The 25,377-nt window shown below is 53.4% G+C and overlaps 2 protein-coding genes across 9 annotated transcripts; both read right to left on the bottom strand.

Moving 5' to 3' along the window:
* Window positions 1–1,500: 1,500 nt before the first annotated feature.
* On the bottom strand, window positions 1,501–13,716 carry SOAT2 (sterol O-acyltransferase 2). Of its 7 annotated transcripts, none has more exons than XM_021091697.2 (15): window positions 13,519–13,716; window positions 12,511–12,566; window positions 11,896–12,032; window positions 11,540–11,599; window positions 11,077–11,184; window positions 8,901–9,177; window positions 8,406–8,475; window positions 7,455–7,539; window positions 6,898–6,943; window positions 6,555–6,684; window positions 6,007–6,104; window positions 3,870–3,968; window positions 3,092–3,227; window positions 2,129–2,274; window positions 1,501–1,927 (listed from the first exon to the last, which is right to left on the bottom strand). In XM_021091697.2, exons 1-15 carry the CDS (start codon window positions 13,637–13,639, stop codon window positions 1,877–1,879), a joined length of 1,620 nt encoding a protein of 539 aa, XP_020947356.1. In that variant the 5' UTR covers window positions 13,640–13,716; the 3' UTR covers window positions 1,501–1,876. The 7 variants fall into 7 exon arrangements, 2 of the variants coding, with proteins under 2 accessions (XP_020947356.1, XP_003126232.3); XM_003126184.6 differs by having other exon boundaries at window positions 13,531–13,716; XR_014803242.1 differs by lacking the exon at window positions 6,007–6,104.
* Window positions 13,717–15,540: 1,824 nt separating this feature from the next.
* IGFBP6 (insulin like growth factor binding protein 6) lies at window positions 15,541–19,474 on the bottom strand. 2 transcript variants are annotated; one of them, XM_005652513.4, is made up of 4 exons: window positions 18,986–19,394; window positions 16,921–17,093; window positions 16,643–16,762; window positions 15,541–15,863 (listed from the first exon to the last, which is right to left on the bottom strand). In XM_005652513.4, the coding sequence occupies exons 1-4, from the start codon at window positions 19,311–19,313 to the stop codon at window positions 15,741–15,743; spliced, it is 744 nt and encodes a 247-aa protein (XP_005652570.1). In that variant the 5' UTR covers window positions 19,314–19,394; the 3' UTR covers window positions 15,541–15,740.
* Window positions 19,475–25,377: the final 5,903 nt, after the last annotated feature.

Here is a 25,377-nt window from a genome sequence, read left to right as displayed (position 1 = left end):
TGCCATGAGCTATGGTGTAGGTCACTGGTGTGACTCGGATCCTGCGTTGCTGTGGCTCTGGTGTGGTTCTGGTTTAGGCTAGTGGCTACAGATCCGATTTGACCCCTAGCCTGGGAATCTCCATATGTCACAGGTATGACCCTAAAAAGACAAAAATAAAAAAAAATGAAAAAGAAAAGAACTGAAATAAAATGTGCCATTCATTCCATTTGTGGAATCATAATTAATTCAGAATATGATATAAAGGAGGGAAAGGGAACAAAGAATAGATGGGACAAATAGAAAATGATAGAAAGATGGTAGGTTTAAACCATATCAATAATCTTATTAAGAAGAAAAAAAGACACTCAGGAGTTCCTGTTATTGCTCAGCTGGTTAAGAACCTGGCATAGTGTCCGTGAGGATGCAGGTTCAATCCCTGGCCTTGCTCATTGGGTTAAGGATCCGGTGTTGCTGCAAGCTCTGGCGTAGGTCACAGAAGCAGCTCAGATCCCAAGTTGCTGTGGCTGTGGCTTAGGCCTGCAGCTGCAGCTCTGATTCGACTCCCAGCCTGGGAACTTCCATATGACACAAGCATGGCTGTTAAAAAAAAAAAAAAAAGAAGAGAGAGAGAGAGAGATACTCCCAACCTCTTTTATTTATTTTTATTTTTTTATTTTTTTGGCTGCCCTACAGTATGTGAAGTTCCCCGGCCAGAGATCAGATCTGAGCCACAATTTCGACCTGTGCCACAGCTGCAACAATGCTAGATCCTCAGCCCACTGTGCTGGGGATCAAACTTGTGTCTCAGTGCTACAGAGACGCCGCCAGTCCTGTTGTACCACACCAGAACTCCAAGACAGTCCTAATTTAAATGCCCATTTTATAGCTGTGGAGACTGAGGCTCGTGAAGTTTAAAGAGTTGGCTAAGGTCTTACAGGACGTTCTCTCTTGGGTCTGCTGCAGGAGGGGAGGGCTATGTGCTCTCTCAAAATGTGCTAGAAAATTCCAAGAACAGAAGGATTAAAGGGTTGCGGAAACGTAAGCTGAAGGAATAGAGGAGGCGTGTGTGAGGCTGGGGTTTGGAGGGATGGGGGTGGCACAGAAAAGGTCAGGGAGGATGTCACCCAAGACCCTCAGCCCCTCGCATCACAAAACCTACCCTCTGCAGACCCAAGCCTACAATCATGCCTGTCAAAAGCGGGTCTTCAGAGTTCCCATCATGGCTCAGTGGTTAATGAATCAGACTAGGAACCATGAGGTTTCGGGTTCAGTCCCTGGCCTTGCTCAGTGGGTTAAGGATCGGCGTTGCCATGAGCTGTGGTGTGGGTCGCAGACATGGCTCAGATCTCATGTTGCTGTGGCTGTGGCATAGGCCGGTGGCTACAGCTCTGATTTGACCCCTAGCCTGGGAACCTCCATATGCCACGGGAGCGGCCCTAAAAAGACAAAAAGACGGAGAAAAAAAAAAAAAAAGAGTGGGTCTTCAACAAATGATGAATGAAGAAATAAACAAGTGAATACAAATAGACAGTTTATTATTGCTTTGGAGAGAGTACAAAGAAAAAACCCATCCCAGTTGCTCTAAGTCACCCCACATTCACCCGTTCTGTGAGGTCCTTCAAGTCTCCCCAACTCTGAACAGCCATGAAGTGAGAGGGGGCCCTTGCCCCATCCATGGATGGGGGCTCAAGAACCACCATTCTGAGCCTGTGCTCGCCTGTCCACAGGTCCACAGAGCTCAGTCCCTGGAGTTCCCTGGGGGAGGGGGGCAGGCATGGCAGGCCCCCTTGACCCAGAGCTAGGTCTGGGGATGCAGAGAGGAACCCCGGTCCCAGGCTTTACAGGCTCAGAAGAACTTGGTGGTGTCCTCTGGGCAGTGAGGATGCTCTGACCTCTAGGTATGGCAGGACCAGGATCGAGGGGTCACCAGCCCCCAGAAGGTTGTCTGTGTCAGAGAAAGATGAGTGTGAATAAGGTCCTTCCTTGTGCCACCCTGCACATCTCAGACCTGGGTGCCCATTACCTCCAAACCAGCACCTAGCCCCTGACTATGGCTGTTGAGTTGGACCATATAGGGGGCTGGCTGCTGGGAAGGGCAGATGTGTCCTCCTGGGTGGGGAGTGGAGTGAAGGTCACGGTTCCTTACCTGGGTCAGGGGGCAGTGACGCCGTGCGTACCACTCCTGGCAGTACAGGCTGACCAGGATGCCCTGGCCCAGAAAGAGCATGGTCCATATGAGCACGTTCCACGCCGGGCCGGTGTGCTGGTCGTGCATCGTGAAGTTCAGCAGCCCTGATGCAGAGGAAAGGTTGTCACCCCAGCCCCAGACACCTGCATCTTATCTTCCTGGCTGCTTTCCCGTCTCAGGGCACAGGGAAGAGTTGGAACAGGAAGGCATCACTGGGGAAGATCTTGAACCCAGCTCCGGAAACCCACAGAGGTCTCAAGCATCTCATTTAAAACCGGGAAAGGATTGGAGTTCCCATCGTGGCGCAGTGGTTAATGAATCTGACTAGGAACCATGAGGTTGCGGGTTTGATCCCTAGCCTTGCTCAGTGGGTTAAGGATCCGGCGTTGCCATGAGCTGCGGTGTGGGTCGCAGACGTGGCTCAGATCCCACGTTGCTGTGGCTGTGGCACAGGCTGGTGGCTACAGCTCTGATTAGACCCCTAGCCTGGGAATCTCCATATGCCATGGGAGCGGCTCAAGAAAAAACAGGCAAAGAGACAAAAAACAAACAGAAAAAACAGGAAAGGATTCCTCAGCTTACAGGTCAATATCCTGGATCTCATACTAAACTTTCCTCCAGTTTCCTCCCCTTTGGCTCCCTTTATGGGTGCCCTGCTCAGATGCTCCCCTCCAGCCAGAAACCTTCCCCCACATCCCCCAGGATATGCCTTGCTGCCTCCTGAGGCTGCCTCCCTCCCCGATCCCAAGTACTTCCTACCCCAGCTCTCACACAAAACGCTCATGCCTTTCCCCGGAAGGCACACGCATCCCCTTCTGAACTGGGTACATGGCCTCCCCCATCAGCCTGGAATCTTCAGGACTCCAGGCCTCCTCCCTCTGGATGTCTCTCCCTCCAGTGGCACACAGAGGCCAAGCTCACCTCCAAAGACAAGGAAGAGCACCAGCATGACAGGGTAGAAGAATCCCAGGACGAAGCAGAAGATGTACTCATGGACCAGGGCAGAGACCAGGAACACGCTCAGCATGGCTGCCCCTCGGGCACGGCCACCGAGGAGCTGGCAGGGGCCAGAGAGGAGGGAGGAGTGAGTCTCCCTAAGCCCTTTCCACAAAGAGCCCTCTCCCTAAAGAAGCCAGGAGGGTGTGTATTATGATGGAAAGAATGCAAAATTTGGGGTCAGAAAGGCTGACGTCATTTAAGAGCATTAAGGTCCATTGGTCTTAGATGCAATTTTTTGGGGCTGCATCATGGGATTCAAAAGCTCCCAGGCCAGGGATCAAACCCCTGCCATAGCAGCGACCCAAGTCGCTGCAGTGACAACACCAAATCCTTAACCTGCTGGGCCACCAGCCATCTCCTTCAGATGCAATTTTCAAAAGAAGCCATAATAATATGTACTTCTCAGGATTTATGTACCACTTACGTAGTATGTGAAAATACTTGGTAACTGAAAATTGCTATATGCATATTTCTTAGGAGGCTAAGGAAGGGAGACATGCCCTGTGGAGGAGACTGAGGACCAGGAGGGAGGATATTTGATCACAGGAAAGGGCTTTCTGCCTATTGGGCTGGGGAGACTCCGGGCAGAGGGACGTCAAAGGGATCCTTGGATCTGGAGAAGATGCGTGGTGCGGACGGAGGGAAGGAGAGGCTGTCCCAGAGAGGGTCCCTTAACTGTGACAGTGGAGGGGGTCCGTACCCACAGCGCATCCTGATACACGTAGCTGTACAGCCAGTCATGGACCACCACGTTCCAAGTGCGGTAATAGTTCGAGAAGGAGGTTGAGTTCCACCAGTCCTGGGGAGGTGGTGGGGGGGGGTCGGTGAGCATCCCGGCCCTGTCTCTGCCCCAGCCCCAGCCGCTTCCCCCTGCTTCCTGCTCCCCAGCCCCAGCGCAATGTTCTCCGCCAGGGCTGGCTCCCGGCAGGAGAGAGACAGCAAGACTCCCCCCTGATTCCCTCTTCAGGACAGGGGGTCCCTGCCCGCCTCCTAGTCTCCCTCTCAGGAGAAGAAGTTTCCCAAGGACCACCCACAAATCAGCTGTGGTCAGGAGGTGGAGGGGTGACCTGAGAACCGCAGGAGCACACTGGATGGCACAGCTGAGACTGAAACCATGCCCCCCCCCCAGGGCTAACAGAAACTGCTGACCAACAGACCTTCTCCAGCTTGTCTTACAGAACAGCAGGTAAGGGAGCAGCTTGTGAAAAACCCTTCTGCCGGAGTTCCCATTGTGGCTCAGTGGTTAACGAATCTGACTAGGAACCATGAGGTTGCGGGTTTGATCCCTGGCCTTGCTCAGTGGGTTAAGGATCGGCATTGCTGTGAGCTGTGGTGCAGGTCACAGACGTGACTCAGATCCCACGTTGCTGTGGATGTGGCATAGGCCGGCAGCTATAGCTCTGATTAGACCCCTAACCTGGGAACCTCCATATGCCTAGGGAGCAGCTCTAGAAAAGGCAAAAAGACAAAAAACGACAACAAAAAAACCCTTCTGCCTTCACTGACCAACCCTTCATTTTTTTTTTTTTTTGACTCCCTACCCCCCCACCCCACCCCTGCCAATAGATAACACATCTATGTATGGGTCATTTCCAGGAATTTGAAGTTGGCACCTGTCTACTTCAAGCCGGCTAAGACTGGTTGGGACCACCAAAATAAACTGGGCCTGAAATGGGGCCTGTGCAGGTGTCTGATGACCTTTTGACATCAGCGGGCCTAAAACTCCATCCTTAGATTATGCTGACTGCCTCCATTTTTTTTCTTTTTTTTGGCCACCCCTTGGCACATGGGCCAGATCTCAGCCACAGCCTCGACCCACGTCACAGCTGTGGCAACACCAGATTCTTTAACCCACTGTGCCAGGCCAGGGATTGAACCTGCGTCCTGGTGTTGCAGAGAAGCAGCTGATCCTGTTGTGCCACAGTGGGAACTCCAAAGTGCTTCCATTTTTTTTTTTTTTTTAACATGGCTGCCGTGAAAAAGCATGCTGTAAATCAGATCATGATTGGAGTTCCGTTGTGGTGCAGCGGGAATGAATCCTACTAGTATCCATGAGGGTGCAGGTTGGATCCTTGGCCTCGCTCAGTGGGTTGGGGATCCAGTGTTGCTGTGGCTGTGGCTGTGGTGTAGGCTGACAGCTGTAGCTCCAAATCCAACCCCCATATGTCACAGGTGTGGCCCTAAAAAGCAAAAATAAGTACATAAATAGGTAAAAATTAAAAAAAAAAAATCAGGAGTTCCTGTCATGGCGCAGCAGTTAACGAATCCGACTACGAACCATGAGGTTGCAGGTTCGATCCCTGACCTTGCTCAGTGGGTTAGGGATCCGGCATTGCCATGAGCTGTGGTGTAGGTTGCAGATGCGGCTCAGATCCCTGTGTTGCTGTGGCTCTGGCGTAGGCTGGTGGCTATAGCTCGGATTAGACCCCTAGCCTGGGAACCTCCATATGCCAAGGGAGCGGCCCAAGAAACGGCAAAAAGACAAAAAAAAAAGGGGGGGGGAATCAGATCATGATTATCTCACCTTTTCTTTCCCTCCAGTCACTTTCCCCCACACCTAAGACCATCTTCCCTTCTTTAACCCATAAATATGGCAAGGCCCTGGCCTTTGAAGAGGCAAGTCTGAGTGGGTTCTCCCTTCTCCTCACTTGGCTGCGTGGTAAAGGAATCCTTTCTCGGCTGCAGATCTTGACATCTCAGCGTTTGGCCTACTGCATATTAGGCAAATGAACCTGGTTCGGTAACAACGTGACAGCCGGCATAGCCACCATCCTCCCCACAGCCTGCCCCAGCCCTTCCTGCATCCACCTCCCAAGTGTCCCAGGTCCAGGCCCCACCCGATAAAACATTCTGTCTCCAAATCGTAGCATCTCTGCGAAGGCGTTGAGCCAGCAGTGGAGGAAGGCAAAGAAGATGAGTAGCAGCATGAAAATGCCTGGAAGGTAGAGATCGGGGGCAGAGGGGAGGTGCTGTAGATCAGACTGGCCCACCCGGACCCCCCACCCCTCCCTGATCCAGGAATCCCGCAGCCAGCCACCAGGGCCCCAACTGCTGTCAATCATTTATTAATCATTCACAGATTACATTCCCTCATTCAATCCATTTGCTTGCGAGCTCCATGCCAGATGTTAGGGATATAGAGGGGAATGTCAAGGCCTCTGACCATTGGGAGCTGGCGGTGTGGTGAGAAGGTGGGGAGCGGATGGCAATCTGAAGGGAGACCTTGACAACGAGCAACCATAGGAGCTGACAGATGCAGGGGAGAGTCAGAGCGAGGTGTTGAAACTAAGAGGGAGGGGAGGGAGGAGTCCCCTGGAGGGAAGAGTTCCCTGCTAAGCCTTCCCCAGGGTGCAGCCTCCCGCAGCCCTGCCTCTGGTGGGCATACCTGGCAGGGTGGCATGCATGACGGAGAGCACCAGGGCACGAGTGCTGAAGGGCTCCCGGCTCATGTTGGCAAAAACAGGAACGCAGAGGCGGCCCAGGATGAAGCAGGCATAGAGCACGCAGCCCAGGGCCTGGGGAGGGGGTGGAGGACACATAACTTTGGAAGGAGTCACTGGCAGCTGCTGCTCTCCTTCTGGAATTGGAGTCTGGCCCAGCATCTGCCGCCACTTCCCTTCGCCCCACCCTCTGGCTTCTTCCCCAGGCCTCCCCTACTCCACTCCCAGAGATGCCCCTTCAGCCACCGTGAGTCACAGGTAGTCCTCCCTTCGAACCCATCTTCTAACCTGGGCAAAGTTCTTGGCCACATAATTCCACCTGACGTTGGGTGTCCTGCAGCAGCAATGGGGACAGTATGTTTCTCATCCTTTAATCTTGTTCCTGCCCAGGGCCGGGGCCCAGCCCCTGGGGCCCTCTCTCCTCAGCTCCCACAGGACCTGCTCAGGCCTGGGAGCAATATCTGGGGAGGTGGGGTCGAGAACTCTTTGGACCTTCCATAACAGGGATGACAAATGGATTTTTAGCCTGAGTGTCCGCTAAAGCGAGGAACCAACTGGAGTCTGCTATGGACTGAGGGCTGTCCCAGGATGCAAGAATTTCAGGGCTAAACCCGGGGCAGTCCTGGGCAAACCAGGACAGTCGGTCACCATTGTGTCACCATGGGCTGGGCAAGGAGAAAGGTAGTCTACCTGGCCCTGTTTCCCCATCTTTCTTTTGGGGTGCCTCCTGAGAAAATGGCCAGCTTCTGGGATGAGGCTGCAGACCTCAGGGAGAGGAGAGGAGAGGAGAGGGGCTGGGTCCCTGATGGGCCTGGGCATTTGGGGGAGAGGGTGCAGGGTCTTACCTGGGGTAAGTCTCCCTGTAGATGAGAGTGGGGCAGAAGAGGAAATAGAGGTAGCTGGAGAAACTGGGGGTCCGGACGCCCTCACCTGGGGAAGAGCAAGAGGGGTCCATCCGTGAGGGGGAGAGGACACAGGTGAGTGGGACACTGGGGGTGGGCAGTGGGACCAGTGAATTGGGCTGGATGGGACAGAGGTGGGGGGTGGGGTGAGGAGCTGGATCCTGAGGTGGGTTGGGGAGGTGAAACGGGGCAGGAGCTGAATCTACTAACACCCCTCTTTTGCTTCCATTCCAGGCACCCCATTTTCTGGCACATGACCCGCTGTGGCTGGAGCTTCATTTGGTGCCCACAAGGCGCACCACCCATACTCTCTCCTTCTTCTTTCTCTTTTTGCTTTTTTATTTATTTATTTTTGCTTGCTTTTTAGGCCTGCACCTGTGGCCCATAGAGGTTCCCAGGCTGGGGGTCAAATTGGAGCAGCAGCTGCTGGCCTACACCACAGCCACAGCAACACCACATCTGAGCCATGTCTGCAACCTACATCACAAATCACAGTAACACCAGATCCTTAACCCACTGAGCGAGGCCACGAATCAAACCTGCATCCTCATGGATACTAGTCAGATTCATTACTGCTGAGCCACAACGGGAGCTCCGCATTCTCTCTCCTTCCGTTTCGACTTTCTAATATAAGGCTTTCATACCATGGGTCTTTCCAGGCTAGACCTGACGATAAGAATGAACCAGAAGTCCTGGGCAGCAGAGGTGCCATCTCAAAGGTGGGACCTAAGATTACACCTAATGACTAAGGTCCACAGAGCCCCGTTGGAGGCCAGAGCTGCCCTGTGGGCAAGACGGGCTTAGGAAGTTGGAGCTTTTTTGAAGATCCTGCGCCAGCTTCATTCAAGCACTTAAGAGGACTGAGTTCACAGCAGGGCCAGTTGAAAGCCTCACCTCTTCCCGTGCCAAGCGTCCCAGGTACCGTCTCTCTCAGGAAGGAGTAGCTTTTCATCAGAAACCTGACCTGAGATGGAATGGAAAAGAGGTTAAGGTACTGTGTGGCTTCGAGCAGATCACTTAATCTCTCTGTGCTCTCATTTATGGGAGAAAGGCTGGCTGACTGTAAAATCTGTACGGCCATAGCACATACTTTATCTTTTGGTCGGACAGCAGTCAACAGTCGAACACAGGCGGCTGCTGGGATGAATCGAGGGTAAATGGGTACCGGAAAGGCTGGGACCTCGGGCCAGCCAACCTCTTGTGACTCTGCGTAGTCGGATAATATTTGCGTAGTACTGTCCGTTCGTTTACATTTCCTTGCAGCTTATTGGTTGGCTCAAATCCCTCTCAAAGGACTCCACCCCCGGTAACTAGCTCCGCCCCCACCAATAGAGTGTCCAATGCCTTCCCTCCCAGCTGCCCCACCCCACCATTGGTCCCACCCATCACCTGCTCAAAGACTAGGACACAGCGCGATGCCGGGGGGAGCTGATACTCCACAGCTACGTGGACCGGGAGGATGCCTAGCACCGCAGTGTGGGCGGCCAGCAGCACGCAGCCCAGGGCCACCCGCAGCATCCTGGCCCCTCCGGCCTGGGGCCTTGCCCACAGCCGCAGGGTCTGGTAGGGAACCAGCAGAGTGGACAGGAACATGGGGACCCATGTCATCAGCGCCAAGGGCAGCTGTCCGAAGTTGAAGATCAGTAGGTCAAATTCCAGCATCAGCCTTGGAGAGGGAAGGAGAAAAGTAGACAAATGTGAGGCCCATCCTCGTCCCTTTCCTCTGCAGCCAAAGCTCTTGGAAGATACATTGAGGCAACTTGCCAAGGTTGTCAGCTCCCCATCTCTGAAGGTGTTTAAGATGGTACTTCTGGAGTTCCCGTTGTGGCTCAACGGTTAATGAACCCGACTAGCATCCATGAAGACGCAGGTTCGATCCCTGGCCTCGCTCAGTGGGTTAAGGATCCAGCGTTGCCGTGAGCTCTGGTGTAGGTTGCAGACGCGGCTCGGATCCCGCGTTGCTGTGGCTCTGGCGTGGGCCGGCGACTACAGCTCCGATTGGACCCCAAGCCTGGGAACCCCCATATGCTGTGAGTGCAGCCTTAAAAAGACAAAAAGACAGAAAAAAAAAAAAAAGATGGCACCTCTGTTGCTCAGGACTTTTAGCACAGGGCATTGCCTAAGGAGACTCAGTCATGAGATGGTTTTGCTTCCAAATGACCTTTAGAGCCTTCTGTGGCAGTTACGGTGTTGCAGAAGGATTCAGTATTTTGCATATGCCACCAGTGTTAGGTTATGAGGTATTTAGAATTTAACTTGGGTTTTTTGTTAGTTTTGTACTTCTGGAGCTTCTGGAGCTGTAGGCTTGAGTTAATAGAAAGCAGGTGGCTTTTTGTTTGGCCGCACCTGTAGCATGAGGAAGTTCCCTGGCCAGGGATTGAACCCATGCCACAGCAGCGACCCGAGCCCCTGCAGTGGCAATGCCAGACCCTTAACCTGCTGAGCCAAAGAGAACTCCTGAAAGCAGGTTTTTGAGTGTTTTGTTCGCTTAGGTTAAGAGTGTATAGTTTATAACGGTGAAAAATTAGAAACAACCTACATATTCCTCAGGAAAGGACTAAATGAACAAAAGCTGGCACTTCCAGACTCTGCAGTCATTAAAAAACAATGGACCTACACAGATCTCTAAGATGGGTCATTAGGGAGTGAAAAGGAAACAATAGGTACAGAAAGTGTCTTATTAATGTAGACTTCCACGAAATACATCCTCCTGGTTTTTATATACATCTGGATGTGGATGCATGGAAACTGCCCTGGAGGAAAACTCAAAACCGTAAAAAATGTTATCTCTGGGGGCAGTCTGGAATGGAGGGGCTGGTCAAGAAGGACGGTCACTTTACAGGTATTTGCTTCTTTCACGGAGATTTGTTCCGTAGCATATTCGTGTAATTAACAACAATTTCACCAAATTTTACCAAAGTGCTTTGGCTGAACCTGTAGATCCTTGGTCCTTTTTTCACCACTTCTTAAGCCATGTGTGGTGTGAGGTGGGGGCCATGCACATCCAGACCCCCAGGGGTCTACAGCCCCCTGAGGCTCATCTCTAGAGTGGGGAGGTGCTTTGTGGGGGAAGCGATCCACCAAGGCACTTTCGTGTTGTGTCCATCTTCCTCCCAAGATGGGGAGCGCCTTACACCCAGGGTGCAGGTAGCCCCTCAGCTCTCTGCCCCCCACGGCTGATACTTAGGACAGTCTCAATGAAGCTTATCTGAACTGACCAGTGCTGACTTGGAAAGGGGTGTGGGAGAGGACGGGGCGGGCCAGTGTGTTTATATGTGCACATATATCTGCCTTAGGACGAAGGTCCAATTGAGAAGTATTTGAGTGCAGTGCAGTGTCCCCAGAGGGCGGACCCTGGGAAGACAGACCAAAGCCCATGCAAAGCTATGGAAGGAAGAAGTCCAAGAGGGCCTTTGGGGTGGGAAGGTTGTCGGAAGCCATGTTGATGCATGTCCCGTAATCCGAAGGGGCCTGTGCTGTCTCGGGCCAGTGGCTGGTAGAGCGCTAGGGACCCAGGTGGCCGGATCTGATCTGTGTGTCTATTCGGAGCGGGAACGGTGCCTACCTGCCCTCATCAATGAGGTCGATGGCCAAGGTGCTGATGATGAAGACACACAGGCCGGCAATGAACATGTGGTAGATGGTCCGGAAATGCTGCACCTCCATCAGCTCGCTGGAGGGACAGGGGCCCGAGGGTCAGTGGGAGACTCCTCAAGTTCATGCACACCAGCTCAGGCACTGATACCTGTGGGGGTGGGGCCTAGCGGTTGGGAACTTCTAGCTCAGGGCTGGGATATGGCTGGGACGTCTGTCCAAAGCCATTTCTAACCCGGACCCTTCTCATCCTGATGGCCTTTCTTCCACAGTCATACGTGGGGCAAATGGAGACACTGAACCTTAGAAGCCACCTCCAAGCCCTCCCCCAACCCCCCTAGAGCCTGAGGATGATAGATGGGGTGTCTTGGACCGTCAGCCAAAGCCCTTTCTTTTCTTCCCCTCCCCCTCCCCCTTCTTCACCCCTGACTTACTCAAGCAGGGACTTGCGGATGATGAAAACTTTTCGTTTCCCCAAGGATGGCTCCCGGGTCCTGAATTGACACAGTTGTTCTGGGTCAGGACCCAAAGGGAGAAGGCGGCGGGCAGAGGGCAGGGCCTTGCAGAAGGTCCATACTTAGGAGCCAAGGGCACTAGTAGCAGAAGGTGAGGGTTAGGGCCAGGGGGCAGGACCAGCTGGAAAGGCAGTGTCAGGAAGGCCGAGGCGATAAGAGGAGGAGAGGAAAAGCTGAACTCGGGGTCACGTGAGATGATGTCTGTGGCTCATAATCCTTACGGTGGAGGAGGCTGCTTAACTGTTCCCCAGCCCCCTGGCCCATCAGACGCTTACTTGCTCAAGGACCCTGCAGGGATGGAGGGCATCGGGCCGCCTTGTGGTGGGTAGGATTGAACAGCCTCCCACATGGCTCGATCCAGCAGCTCGGTCAGCTGGCCCTGCGCCTGCTCCAGCAACTGCGTCTTCACAGCCTATGAGACAAAGCAGGGCAGAGCCCACGGTCCCTCCATCCAGTTAGCCATCCTCTCATTCACCAGACGTTTCCTAAGCCTCCTTCTACGCCAGGCACGTTGCTAAGTGCTAGCGATGGACCGATGACAAGTACGGTTGCCGCCCAGAGGTTCCCCCCAAACTCAACTCCCTCTGGCTTCTCAGGGCAGCAGTGAGGATCCAGGAAAGATACTCCCAGTCCCTGGGTCTGAAACCCAACCACTGCATTATCTCTGACCCCACTCTCTTCCCTGTCCTGACCTCTAGCCCTGCCATCAGAAGACTGTTCACAGGCTGACTTTGGACCCCTGCCCTGATAACCTGCCTTTCAAACTCTTCCGTCTTAACCCCGGATCCGCGAGGGCTGAACCCAAAAACAAATTGTCTTTATCACCCAGCCAGTCCCCACCCCTTCCTCCCTTTACTCTAGGACCTGTCCATGTTGACCTCTGACCTCACCTGCATATGCCGGGTCCATTGTACCAAATCTGGGCCTCTGTGTGTCTCATTGTTTCCTAGGAGATGGGGTCAAAGGGGAAGAGTTAGGGTTCTGTTGCCTTGTGCAAACCCAGAGGCATCCTGTGTCCAGGCAGTGCTTTCTGTGTGCTCAGCAGCCTCCCCGCCTCCCAGCCAACAGTCAATATCTAGTATCATCAGAGGGGGGTGGCAGGCAATCAGAAGGGGAAGTTTTCGTTTGTTTGCTTTTTGCTTTTTAGGGCCAAATTTGTGGCATATGGAAGTTCCTGGGGCTAAGGGTTGAATCAGAGCTGCAGCAGCCAGCCTACACTACAGCCACAGCAACACCAGATCCTTAACCCACTGATCGAGGCCAGGGATCGAACCCACATCCTCTTGGATACCAGTCGGGTTCTTAACCTGCTGAGCCACAATGGGAACTCTGGGGAAGTTATTTTTGCAGGGGGATGAGGAGGCCCCTGGCAAGCAAGGAGCCTGATCACATTACTAGAAACGGGGACCCAGGGAGCAGGAAGCTATTCTCGCTCTCTCTCTTTTTTATCTCTTGTCGCTTTAGGGCTGCACTCGCAGTATATGGAGGTTCCCAGGCTAAGGGTAGAATCAGAGCTGTAGCTACCAGCCTACGCCACAGCCACAACAACTCAAATCTGAACCACGTCTGCCACCTACACCACAGCTCAGGGCAACGCTGGATCTTTAACCCACTGAGAAAGGCCAGGGATCGAACCGGCATCCTCATGGATTCTAGTCGGGTTTGTTAGCCTCTGAGCCAGAGCGGAAACTCCAGGAAGCTATTCTGATCACCCACTCAGGTGAAAGAGTCAAAAAGATACGGCAAAGCACTGAATATCCCTTCTCTCCTCCCCTCCCCAACTGGCTCGTTAGGTGGCAGAAGCTGGGTCGTTAGGGGGCAGAAGCTGGGTCTGTCCCAGAACAGCAAGAAGGAGTGAAGATAAACAGCAGGAGCCCCCTCTGACAGCGTATGCCCACCTCCAACCCCACCTGGGCGATCTGCACTCCCAGATCGGGGCTCCCCTTCTCTGCAGGGCTGGTCCTCCTGCTCTTTTCCTAGCCCTCCTCTCTGCCGCAGCTGGGCTGCCCTGGGCTCCATGATGTGTCTTCACCAGGCAGTGGTGGCCAGTGAGCGTTCCCTCCCTTCCTTCAAGCTTGCCTGGCCACGCTCTTATCTCCCTCGGCTCCTCTAACAGCTCCAAAGTCCTTTCAGGAGGAGGGGTTTAGAGGTTATCCAGGAAGTCAGCACCATCTCAGCCCTGGCTCCGCTCTGCTGGCTGTCACAGGCATGGACACAACCCCCCAACAAATAGCCCAACCTCCGCCCATGGGCCCATCTCCCTCCCACAGGAATGGTGGGCTCTCGACACCCATGCAAGTCGTGGGGAGGCGACCTCGCCTCTCTGAGGCTTATCACCTGGCCTGGCATCCTTCCAATCTCTTTCCAGTAGGCTGAAGGTCAGGAAGGAGCCAGAAATATCTGCAGGGATCGGTGCTCTCAGCTCCCTTAGACCATGATAAGGTGTGTGCAAGAAACTTGCTGATGACTCTGACTCTTTGTGTACGTGGGGTTTCTATCCTGATGAGCTTGGCACCTGTGACAACAGGTGGTGCCGTGGCCCCTCCAGGAAGTGCTAGGTACCAGGGCCCCTTGCACAATGGCTCCTCCCTCCACCTGCTGAGCTTAGGCGGTAGGCCAACAGGAGGCAAAACAAGCACTTATTCAGCACCTGAGGAATACCAGGTGCACTTATTCAGCACCTGAGGAATACCAGGTGCTGTCACATATGGAAGAACCAGATTTAAATCCTCCCTCGTTGATCATTTACTGGCTGTGGATCTTCAGGCAAATAACCCATATAGTTTAAGCTACGGGTTTCTCCTGTGAAAAACAGGCACCAGTCTCTACCTCACGGGGCTACTGTAAGCACCAACTGAGGTAGTCCAAGGAAAAGCAGGCAGTCCAGGGCCTGGTTCAGGGCAAGAGCTCAATAAATAATAGTTTCCTTCCTACCTTAGAAATCTATACATAGAACTTCCATATGACCCCGCAATCCCACTCTTGGGCATCTATCCGGACAAAACTCTACTTAAAAGAGACACGTGCACCCGCATGTTCATTGCAGCACTATTCACAATAGCCAAGACATGGAAACAACCCAAATGTCCATCGACAGATGATTGGATTCGGAAGATGTGGTATATATACACAATGGAATACTACTCAGCCATAAAAAAGAATGAAATAATGCCATTTGCAGCAACATGGATGGAACTAGAGAATCTCATCCTGAGTGAAATGAGCCAGAAAGACAAAGACAAATACCATATGATATCACTTATAACTGGAATCTAATATCCAGCACAAATGAACATCTCCTCAGAAAAGAAAATCATGGACTTGGAGAAGAGACTTGTGGCTGCCTGATGGGAGGGGGAGGGATCGGGAGCTTGGGCTTATCAGACACAACTTAGAATAGATTTACAAGGAGATCCTGCTGAATAGCATTGAGAACTTTGTCTAGATACTCATGTTGCAACAGAAGAAAGGGTGGGGGGAAAAATGTAATTGTAATGTATACATGTAAGGATAACCTGACCCCCTTGCTGTACAGTGGGAAAAAAAAAAAAATAGTTTCCTTCCCCTTGAGAGTTCCTCTTTGTTGGGCTCCTGCTGGGGATTAACTATTAATCCTTCCTCTCCCTTTGTGTCCAAAGATCAGTCTTAGAAACAAGGTCAGGACCTCAGACCAAGGCCATGGCCTCTCCCTGCCCCCACCTTCGGCCTCTCCCTCCGTGGTGGTGGGTGGTTGGATGAGACGTGAGGCCAGGAAACCTCTGCCAGTGGCTGTCCCTGCCATTCCAAGTGTGGTGGGAAGGACCAAATGCAGTCCACAGGAGAAGAGGGTGGCTGCGGGGGCTGGATGGGATGGGGGTGATGTAGGGAGGAGGGACAGCGACTCCAGAAATGTGGGAGGTGAACACAGAAGAGACATAAGCCAGAGACCCCAACACGGCTTTATTAATACCCCACGCCAACACCAACAATCTTTCCATGCGTGAGGTCCTGGGGTGAGGGGGACAATGTGGCAGGGCCAGAAGGTAGAGTGCTGGGCCTCCGAGTTACTCATCACTCAACAAATAACCCAAGATGATGGCCCCACGCTCCTGCCGGTGGCCCTGCAGCCTCCCACCCAGCCTTAGCCGCTGCTCCCGGAGGGGCAGGGGGCGTTTCCATCACCGTCTGGGGACCCGGCCAGGGGCTGGCCCATCCGATCCACACACCAGCAGGGACCTCGGCGCTGTCCCTGGGAGGAGCGGCACTGGAGAGAGAGGCGCAGGGATCAGAGGTTTGGCCAAGGCTCTGGCAGGAGGGAGGGGAGGGGCCCCATGGGTTGGGGATTCTCCTTGGACTCCTGAGCCTGGGTCGTAGTCTAAGTCTGAGCCTTCTCAGGACAGGGAGGCCCGCTGGGTTCCCTCCCTTGGCTTCTCTTCCCCACCCACCAAACTGTGGCCATACTTCTAGGCCAAAAGAGCAGTTCTCCAAGCGTGGTTCCCAAGCATCAGCATCACTAGAGACTGCCTTAGAATGTAAATTCTCATAGTTTCTGCTGTAGCTCAAGGGATCGGCAGTCTTGGGAGTGCTAGGACACAGGTTCAATCCCTGGCCTGGCACAGGGGGTTACGGATCCGGCATTGGCGCAGCTTTGGCTTAGGTTGCAACTGCAGCTTGGATCATCTGCTCTCTGGCCGGGAACTCCATGTGCCATGGGGGCGGCCAAAAAAGAAAAAAAAAAAAATGTAAATTCTCCAGCTCTGCAGGCAGGGCTCAGCCATTTGTGTTCACAGCCCTCTAAGTGGGTTCTCAGGCCCCTCGAGTTTGTGAGCCTCTGAGTCAGGCACTACTTAGGCAGTCTAACTCCTCTCCTACTGCTGCTGTTGGTTATTCTCTATGTCTGTGTGGGCCCTAAAGTTGGGAGATTCCTAAAATAGGGGCTGTGTCTTATTTCTGTCACTCCATAAGCCCCCCACCCCATGCATCCAACCCCAGGTAGGAGCTGGGATGAACAGATGGACCAAGAGAGGAGAGAAATGGCCTCACCTGCCGCTTCCGATAGAAGCCCCGGTGGTCACAATTAGGCACGTAGAGGGTGTGGGCCCCTCGGAAGACCTCGGTCTGGAGTTGCTGCAGCACTGAGTCCAGATGTCTGCGGCAAGGGCCCTGGAAGAAGCAACAGCTCCACTGCAGCGCCTGCTGGCCTCCCCCAACCAGGCTCCCAGGATCCACATGAGTGACTTCTCCAAGCCCAAGGGATCAGTCTCAGATGGGACTCTCCAGGGCTCCCCACCCCTCCTGCTCCTTCCCAGCCCCAAACGCACCATCTCAGTGTCTTGGACGCCCCCAGGATTGGGCCGGGAGGGAGTGGTAGAGGTCCCCGGACTCTTCTGTGGGTCCCTGCGGTTCACGTCCTGCGAGCGCGTGGTCCCTGCTTGGGGCTTACTCTCCTTAGGATTCTCCCCTACAGCCACAAGATGAACGGAGGAAGAAGAGGCTGGAAATCAACCAGATGTCAAAGACCACAGCCAAGTGGAAACTAGCAGGGCTTCCAGAGTAGTGATGGGGTTAAGAAGTTGGCTTCACCCCCTCCTGGCCTCAGTTTCTTTTTCTGACAAATGGTGACATTACCTTTCCTGACAATATCTCCAGACTAGTGTTAAGGTTTATAAGGGAAAAGCCTTTCGAAAAGCAAAAAATCAATTAAAAGTCAATTTTTAAAAAATCAAAGAAATATAAATCAGAATAAAAAAAAATTGAGAGGCCCTGAGCTTTGGGTGGAAAGACCTGGCAGTTCCACCAGACGCCAGCAGGGGGTGCCCCAAGCCAGGGAGATGGGGCAGAAGAGCAATGGCCGCCAGAGGGGGTCAGCAGGGACCCAAGTGGAATGTGTGTCCCCGCTGTGACCCTGCTGTGATTCAGCCCACCCTTCCCAGGCCTGAGACATGGTTACTTTGGGGGCGCTGCAGTGGGGCCTCTCTCTTCTGGTTTCCTGAGGCTCAGCCCAGCTCAACCCCACTGGTCCCAGGAGCCTGTGTGATTCAGCCCTTAAGGGGGGGGGGGGAGGGCGCAGGCAAGTTGCAAAAGTGCAGGGATGAGGGGCTTCCAGCCTTCAGGCTGTTTCTGACTCTGGAGAAAGTTTCACACATGGTACTGGGGGGCTTGGGGAGAGCTTGGGATGGGAGGGGAGAGTCCGGGAGTAGGATGAAGAAAAGACAGGGAGAAGAGCAGGCACGGCTTGGAATTTGCCCCAGCTGTAAAATGAGATCGTATGAGCCCTGAAGTGACCGACTTTCCCTCTCCAGGTCCAAAGACAAGCTCTGCTCAGTCGCCGACCCTCAAACCTGGACAGTTGCTCCCCCTACTCCTCCAAACCCAAGAACCACTTCTGCTGCAAATCCTGAGTCTGACCCCTCATCCTCCACACTCCTCAGACTTTGTCCCTCATTCCCTCTATTCAGCATCCTACTGTGACCATGCTCCGGGTCCCTCCTTTGACCCACCCAGATCAACCCTTTCTAGGAGGACCCCTAGCAGCCTGGACCCAAGCCTTTCGGAATGAAAGAAAAATCAAGTTGATTTGCCATCCTTTCCCTTCAAAGAAACCCCAGATGCCCCTGGGGTGGGGGCCATTCTCATTTCCTGCTCTCCCCAACTCCCTGCTTCCCCCCATCTTTCAGGTTCTGACTCACTTCTGTCCCACCCACCCAATGACTCAGCCTTCTATTCTCCTGTCTGGGTTAGGGTGGGGTGGGATGGGTGGAGGGTTATGAGAAGCTTTAAATCATAACTCTGGATCTGGCAGATTCCTTCTTTTCCCACCTCTATCCTAGCCTCCCCCCTTCCGCCCCCTCCCTGTAGGGGTCCCCAGCCCCTGCCCTCTGTCCCTAGTCTAGTCTGAAACAACTCTGGATTTGAGCCATCTTCTATTCTCTATCCCATGTCCAGGTGCTTTGGCCCCTCTGATATTAAGAGGAGATATCTTTCAGTGTGTGCAGGATTTGGGAGCCTGGAGTTATCTTCCCTCTTTCTCTAAGTGGAACCTGGAAACAATATCGGGGTCCTTTCTCCAGCTTGGAGGTCTAGGGCTGAAGGAGCTGGGCCGCTGTGGTATGTCCCTAAACCTTTCTCCTCAAGAGACAATAGAGGGGACAAAAAAAGCATTGGTGGCTGACACCTCCCTGCTTTATCCGCAGGGCCCCTGGCCGCACCCTAGACCTCTAGCTTCTCCCGGAAAAATGTGCGCTCCAGGATTGGAGGAGGAAGCATCATTCTGCAGACTTGCAAGACACTGAGGCTTGCAGTAGTGCCGTCGTGCATCCCTCCAGGACCCTGTCTGCAGATCTGCGGGTCTCACGTGGGCGGGGCAGGGGCGGGGCGCGGACTCACCCGAGGGCGTGCGAGCCCGGCGACAGCGGCCCCGGCCCAGCAGCAGCGCCCGCAAAGGCGCCTGATCTTCCTCCGGCGGCTGGCACTGCAGTCCTGGAGCGCAGTTAGGAGTGTAGACCCCGCACTGCTGCCCTTCCCTCCTGAGACAGCCCCCAGCTTCCGCACAGCCCTCCGTTGGCGGTCCCCCGTCCTCCTCCTCCGCGCAGCCCCCTGGACAACCCGTCTGCACCCCCTGCCCACAGCCCGGGCACTGTGCCAGGGCGCCTCCTGGGCGGGCAGCGAGCAACAGAGTTAGCAGCAGTGGCGGCAGCAGCCTGTGGGGGATCATGATCGGGATTTTTGCCCCTTCCACTCTTCCCAGAGCAGCCGAAGCGCAGCTGCTGCCCGCCGCCGCCCCTCTGCCTTAAGTAGCCGCCGGCGGGGGCCGGGCCCTTTAAGAGCCAGGTGAAGGGGGGGTGGAGAAGGCAGGGGCATTCCCTAAACTGGGTGGGACTGGAGAGGCCCCCCCTCCACCTGGGTCCTCCCCACTCTTCTCTACCTCCTCCCTTCCCAGCTTCTGTTTATTTCCCAAATTACGCTGATTTTTCTTGCTTTGTTCCCGGGAATCTCGCCCGGAATTTGGGAGCTGGACAGCTGGCTGGCGGCACTGGAGCGTGGGGAGGGGTGGAAGAAGAGGATGGGAGTTGGGATGAAGGGGAAAACCTGAAACCCGTTTCGAGTGGTCTGTGTGTCGAGGCTGAAGGAGACACTGGGGATTCCGGTGGGGAGTGAGAAGGTGACGGATTTAAGTGGACGGAGAAGCCATGGTGTGGGGGGGTCATGAGAGGGACGTGGGCGAAAGGAAAGAAAGAGGCGCAGATGATGGAGAAAGGACTCTTGGGAGAACCAACTGCTGATGGGAGAAAGTAAACCGAGGGAGAGGAGAGGAAGAGCAAAGCGGAGGGAGGGGCTAGGGAAGGTCTCCCAGAGAGGTGACTGAGGGGGAGGCGGGTGTTGGGGACCAGACTGGGGTAAGATGCTGGAAGGGGTCGGGGGAAGCAAAGGGTGGCGTGGGGGGATGGAGGGGGAGGCACGTCTTGAATGAACTGTCGGAAATCCCAGCCTGGTGGTGGGGCGGGGGAAGCCTGGAAGGATTGCAGCCCCCTCCCCGCCCCCGCCCCCTAGTGTGCAGCAGAACTGGCTGAACCTTTGGGAGGTAGGGACACGGAGTATAGGGGGAGGGATTTAGAAGAACCCATCCTCTGGGGGCTCTTAGGGACAGCGGCCAGAGAGCAGCCCTCACCCCACCCCCGTCCTTCATCCAGGTCAGCCCGCCCCTCGGTTCCTCTCCTTTCCTCGAATCTGCCCCCGCCCCCCGCCCTCACCCGGTATCACCGGTTGGGTTTTCTGGACTATTGAGGCTGTGTTGTGCCCAGGAGGCACGTGGGACGGGGACTGGCCTGTGCGTTCCTGTCTGCCCGCTCCCGGGGCTCTCTCTCCCGGGGTCCGTCTACCCCACCGCCCCCACCCCGCCCCGCCCAGCTCCAGGCGGTGCCCCGCCCACCCCAGCCCTCCTTGCGGAGCCTTCGTTCCTAGAGGGAGGAGGAAGGAAGGTTTCCTTGGGCAGCCCACATCCCCCCGCAGGCCTGGGTTACGCAACAGCGGCCATCTCATTCTTTCCTAAAACAAGGGCTCTGGGCAATGACTAAGTTTAAATTCTGGGCCCCCAAGCAAGCATGTCAGCAAGGGCTTCCTGAACTTTTAGGTAAATACAGAACAAAAAGAACTTCACTCCCAGCCCCGTCCCCGCCCCCCGGGCTACCCTGGGAATTTAGGACAGGCCTTTGGGAAGCAGCGTCTTCCACTGAGACTGGGAAGCAGATTGGGCAGGCAGGGAGGAGGGGGCGCTGGGACCTCCTGCTCGGAGCTCTGACCCCAGGGTGGCAAGCGCCATCCTGGCCCTCCTCCTTATCACAATTGATTGTGCCCTGCGCATGCTTCTGGCTAGGGCTTTTCTCCCTGCTCCCACTTGTTGCTCCCACAAAGGGCTGTGGGAAGTTGGGATGGGGAAGAGATGGTCATGCTCCCTGCAGGATCTCCGTGTGGCTTTTTTTGGGGGGCGGGGGTCTTTTTAGGGCCCCACTCGGGCACATGGAGATTCCCATACTAGGGGTCTAATTGGAGCCATAGACACCAGCTTAAGCCACAGCCACAGCCATGCCAGACGTGATGCATCTGGGATCTATGCCAAAGCTTGTGGCAACGCCAGATCCTTTAACCCACTGAGTGAGGCCAGGTATCGAACCTGCATCCTCATGGATACTAGCCGGGTTCTTAATCGGCTGAACCACAATAGGATCTCCTCAGTGTGGCTTTATAAATAAATCTGTGCTTCTCTTTTGTAGGTAATATTGCAGAGGAGCCTGTTACTTTGCTAGCCTGTCATGTCCACACTCCCTTCCCAAATCCCCCCTTCCCTCCTCCCACATCAACACCGCCACCCCCTGGTTACTGCTCCCACTTGCCTGGCTTGGTCCCTTGTTGCAGGCCAAGCTGGGCCACAGAGCCCAGTCCTACCTGCCACTCCTACCCCAGCACTGCTCTTCCCTCTTCCCCATGCATCCAGCACGCATGTCCAGAGCGCCTTGCTGTCAGTGCTGGTGTCTAACCAGGTTCTCTCTTGCAGACTGAGACTCTTGAACCCTGCTTTTCCTCCTTTTGGGACAGCCTTCACCTTCGCACCCAGAGCAGGGATCTGAAGTACACAGTGAATGCTCAGGATGGAGTGTGGATCAAGGTGAGACTCTGGCTGCCCAGGTGAGTAGAGTGTGTGGAAAGTTTCTGCCAGGACTGTGAAAAGGCTAAAGAGCTTGGGCTGTTAGTTAGGTTTTTTTGTTTTGTTTTTGTTTGTTTGTTTGTTTGTTTTTTGCTTTTTTAGGGCCACACTCGCCGCATATGGAAGTTCCCAGGCTAGGGGTTGAATCAGAGCTGCAGCTGCTGGCCTACACCACAGCCACAGCAGTGTCAGATCCGGGCTGCCTCTGTGACCTACACCGCAGTTCATGGCAATGCCGGATCCTTTAACCCACTGAGAAAGGCTAGGAATCAAACCTGAATCCTCATGGATACTAGTTGGGTTCATTACTGCTGAGCCATAATGGGAACGCCAGTTAGGACTTTTATTTTCTTTTATTTTTATTATTATTATTTTTGTCTTTTCTAAGGCTGCAACCACGGCATATGGAGGTTCCCAGGCCAAGGGTTGAACTGTAGCTGTACCCGCCGGCCTACACCACAGCCACAGCAACTCAGGATCCTTAACCCACTGAGTAAGGCCAGGGATCGAACCCACAACCTCATGGTTCCTAGTCGGATTCGTTAACCACTGAACCATGATGGGAATGCCCAGTTAGACTTTTTACAAATAAACTTTGGTGGGACTTCCTCTTCCTCTTGCAGGTTACACTCTGTTTTCCTAATCCATTCATTAGGCTCTGCCTCCCTCACACCCAGCCCATCCCTCCAAATCCACAGCACCCCTAGGTGCTGACTTCCTTTTGATCACAAGGTGTCAAAGAGGGGGTTGGCCTGGATCCTTTTGAGCTTTGAGTCTGAGGAAAAACAAGTGGTGGCACAGTCCACGGATGGAAAGTTCCAGAGAGGAGGCTCAATGACTGCATGATGACATGGCCTAAATTTCCCGTGGGCCTGATGGGAACTGTTGTAATAACCTCAGCTGGTTTCCAGCTTCTGGTTTCTGCCATCTGTCCCACACATGGCCTCCCAACTGCCCTGCTGAGATACAGTCCTTCTCCTGGGTGTGACTCCCTCCTCCTCAAAGGCCTGTGTCCCCCAACCCCACCCCTTTAAAAACCTGTGCTCCCATAAGGCTCGCATGGCCCTATGGGCCTGGAGGTACCCTCTGGTCCAGCCAGCTGGTGGAATCACCGTCCCCAGAACACCTTGGCAGTTTCCCATCTCTGGGTCCAAACTGAGATCAGGGGAAGTGAAGGTGGTGCTCAGAGGTAATTTCTTCCCCTGAATTCCAGGTTTGCAGCTCACAAAGGATAAAATTTTCCCTTCATACCCCTTCCCACCAGCCAAATTCTGCTACTGTTACCCCACCTTCTTGGCCAGCTGTCTGTCTGTCTCTGAATTCATCCACATTGCTGCGTGGTGCTAGCTTAAATTTTTACTTGTCTTTTTTGGTGTCTTATTTTTCCAGTTAGATTGTGAGTGGTGATGGGTTGTGTTGCTGTTGGGTATTTTTTTTTTCTTTCTTTTTAGGGCTGCACCCATGGCATATGGAAGTTCCCACGCTAGGGGTCAAATCAGAGCTACAGCTGCCACCTACGCCACAGCCACACAGAATCTATGACACAGAATCTGAGCCTATACACCACAGCTCACGGCAACACCAGATCCTCAACCCACTGAGCAAGGTCAGGGATCGAACTCGCATCCTCATGGGTACTAGTCGGTTTCTTTACTGCTGAGCCATGACAGGAACTCCTTGTTTTTTTTTGCTTTTTTAGGCCGATGAGGCATATGGAAGTTCCCTTCTAGGGGTCCAATTGGAGCTGCAGCTGTTGGCATACACCACAGCCATGCCAATGCCAGATCCAAGCCACGCCTAGCCTGGCTGTGGCGTAGGCTGGCAGCTACAGCACCAATTGGACCCCTAGCTTGGGGACCTCCACATCCCGCAGGTGCAGCCCTAATAAGACAAAAAGACAAGAAAACAAACAAACAAATATGCAGATGGGTAGATACAGAAACAAGTATAGATGTACATATACATGAGTTAGTTACATGCAAATATTGCCTAACTCTGTTCACTGAGAGGATCTAGGAGTAGTGACACCCCAATAGCAGTGAGCCCACCTAGCACCCAGATCTTGGTTTCTCAATACCAGTAAAAAGAAGCAGAACTCCTTCTAGAGAGGGATACTTCTTCTAAGTCTGGAGCGGGGGAAATACAAGATGAGCTGGAGCATGCTGTAGTCTCAGAAAGGAAGGAAGTGTTCAAAAAAAGTGTAAAGATGGAAGTATATCAAAGGGATGTAAGAACAAAGTTGAAAGAGTTGTCAATGCTCAAAGCAATTTGTGCAACAGAATAAATAATAAAGTATTTGATTATAACCCAAGCTAGAAAATAAATATACTTGAGTACATACTGATTATATTAGTTTGCTAGGGTTGCTGTAACACAGTATCATAAATTGGGCTGCTTAAAATAACAGAGATGGGAGGTCCCTGGAGGCTCAGTGGGTTAAGGATCTGGCATTGTCACTGCTATGGCTTGGGATGCTGCTGTGGTGTGGGTTGGATCCCTAGCCCTGGAACTTCTGTATATGCTGCAGGTGCAGCCGAAAAAAGAAAAAACCCAAACCAAAACAAACAAACAAAAACACCCAAACTAAAATGGAGATGTATTTGTTGTTTCACAGTGCTGGAAGCTAGAAGTCCAAAAATCCTTTGAAACGCCTTTCTTGTCTCTTCCCAGCTTCTTTTGGTGGACTTGAGTCTAGTCTAGTCTCTGTCTCTGTCATCGTATGGCCACCTTCTCATTGTCTTCCTTCTGTGTGTCTGTCCAAATCTCTTCTTTCTATAGGGACGTTAGTCATATCGGGTTAAGGCCCACCCTAATCAGCTCATTTTAACTTGGGTAAATATGCAAAAGCCCTATTTCCAAATAAGGTCCTATTCTGAAGTACTGGGGTTAGGACTTCAACACTTCTTTATTTTTATTTTTTGGTCTTTTTGCCATTTCTTCGGCCGCTCCCGCAGCATATGGAGGTTCCCAGGCTAGGGGTCGAATCGGAGCTGTAGCCACCGGCCTACGCCAGAGCCATGGCAACTCGGGATCCGAGCCGCGTCTGTAACCTACACCACAGCTCGTGGCAACGCCGGATCCTTAAGCCACTGAGCAAGGCTAGGGATCGAACCCGAAACCTCGTGGTTCCTAGTTGGATTCGTTAACTACTGAGCCACGATGGGAACTCCCAACATTTCTTCTTTTGAGGGATACAATTCAACCCATAACATTGGTGTTAATAATTGATTAAGTAAATAAACAGGGAAGAGGAGACAGATCTTCCTTTGAAAAGATTTCCAAATAACTTATGTAGATGCTCTGCCTTCCAGAAGGCGGAGCTTAATACTTCTCACCCCCTTGGGCTCAACTTGGTGATTGGCTTCCAATGGATAGAGTACAGGAAGGAAAATAGTAACTTTGCAGGGGAGACACCTGGCAAACATCCCCTTAACCGTATGATTAACGTTAACCTCACCAGTGACATCGTGCGAGCATCCTGCGCCCCCTGATACGATGAGATGAGAAGCACTTCGCCTCTCTCGATTTCTTTCCACAAACCCATACACTCTAATCATGGCAAATCTAAATCAAGGGA

The sequence above is a fragment of the Sus scrofa genome, chromosome 5 (genome assembly GCF_054392235.1).
Source record: "Sus scrofa isolate SSC_HxYL_T2T_F1_AM1 chromosome 5, Sscrofa_HxYL_maternal_Yorkshire_Landrace_v2.0, whole genome shotgun sequence".
Classification (NCBI taxonomy): Eukaryota; Metazoa; Chordata; class Mammalia; order Artiodactyla; family Suidae; genus Sus; species Sus scrofa.
The sequence above is the reverse complement of the archived record's forward strand: the minus strand, read 5'-3'. Positions and strand labels throughout refer to the sequence as shown.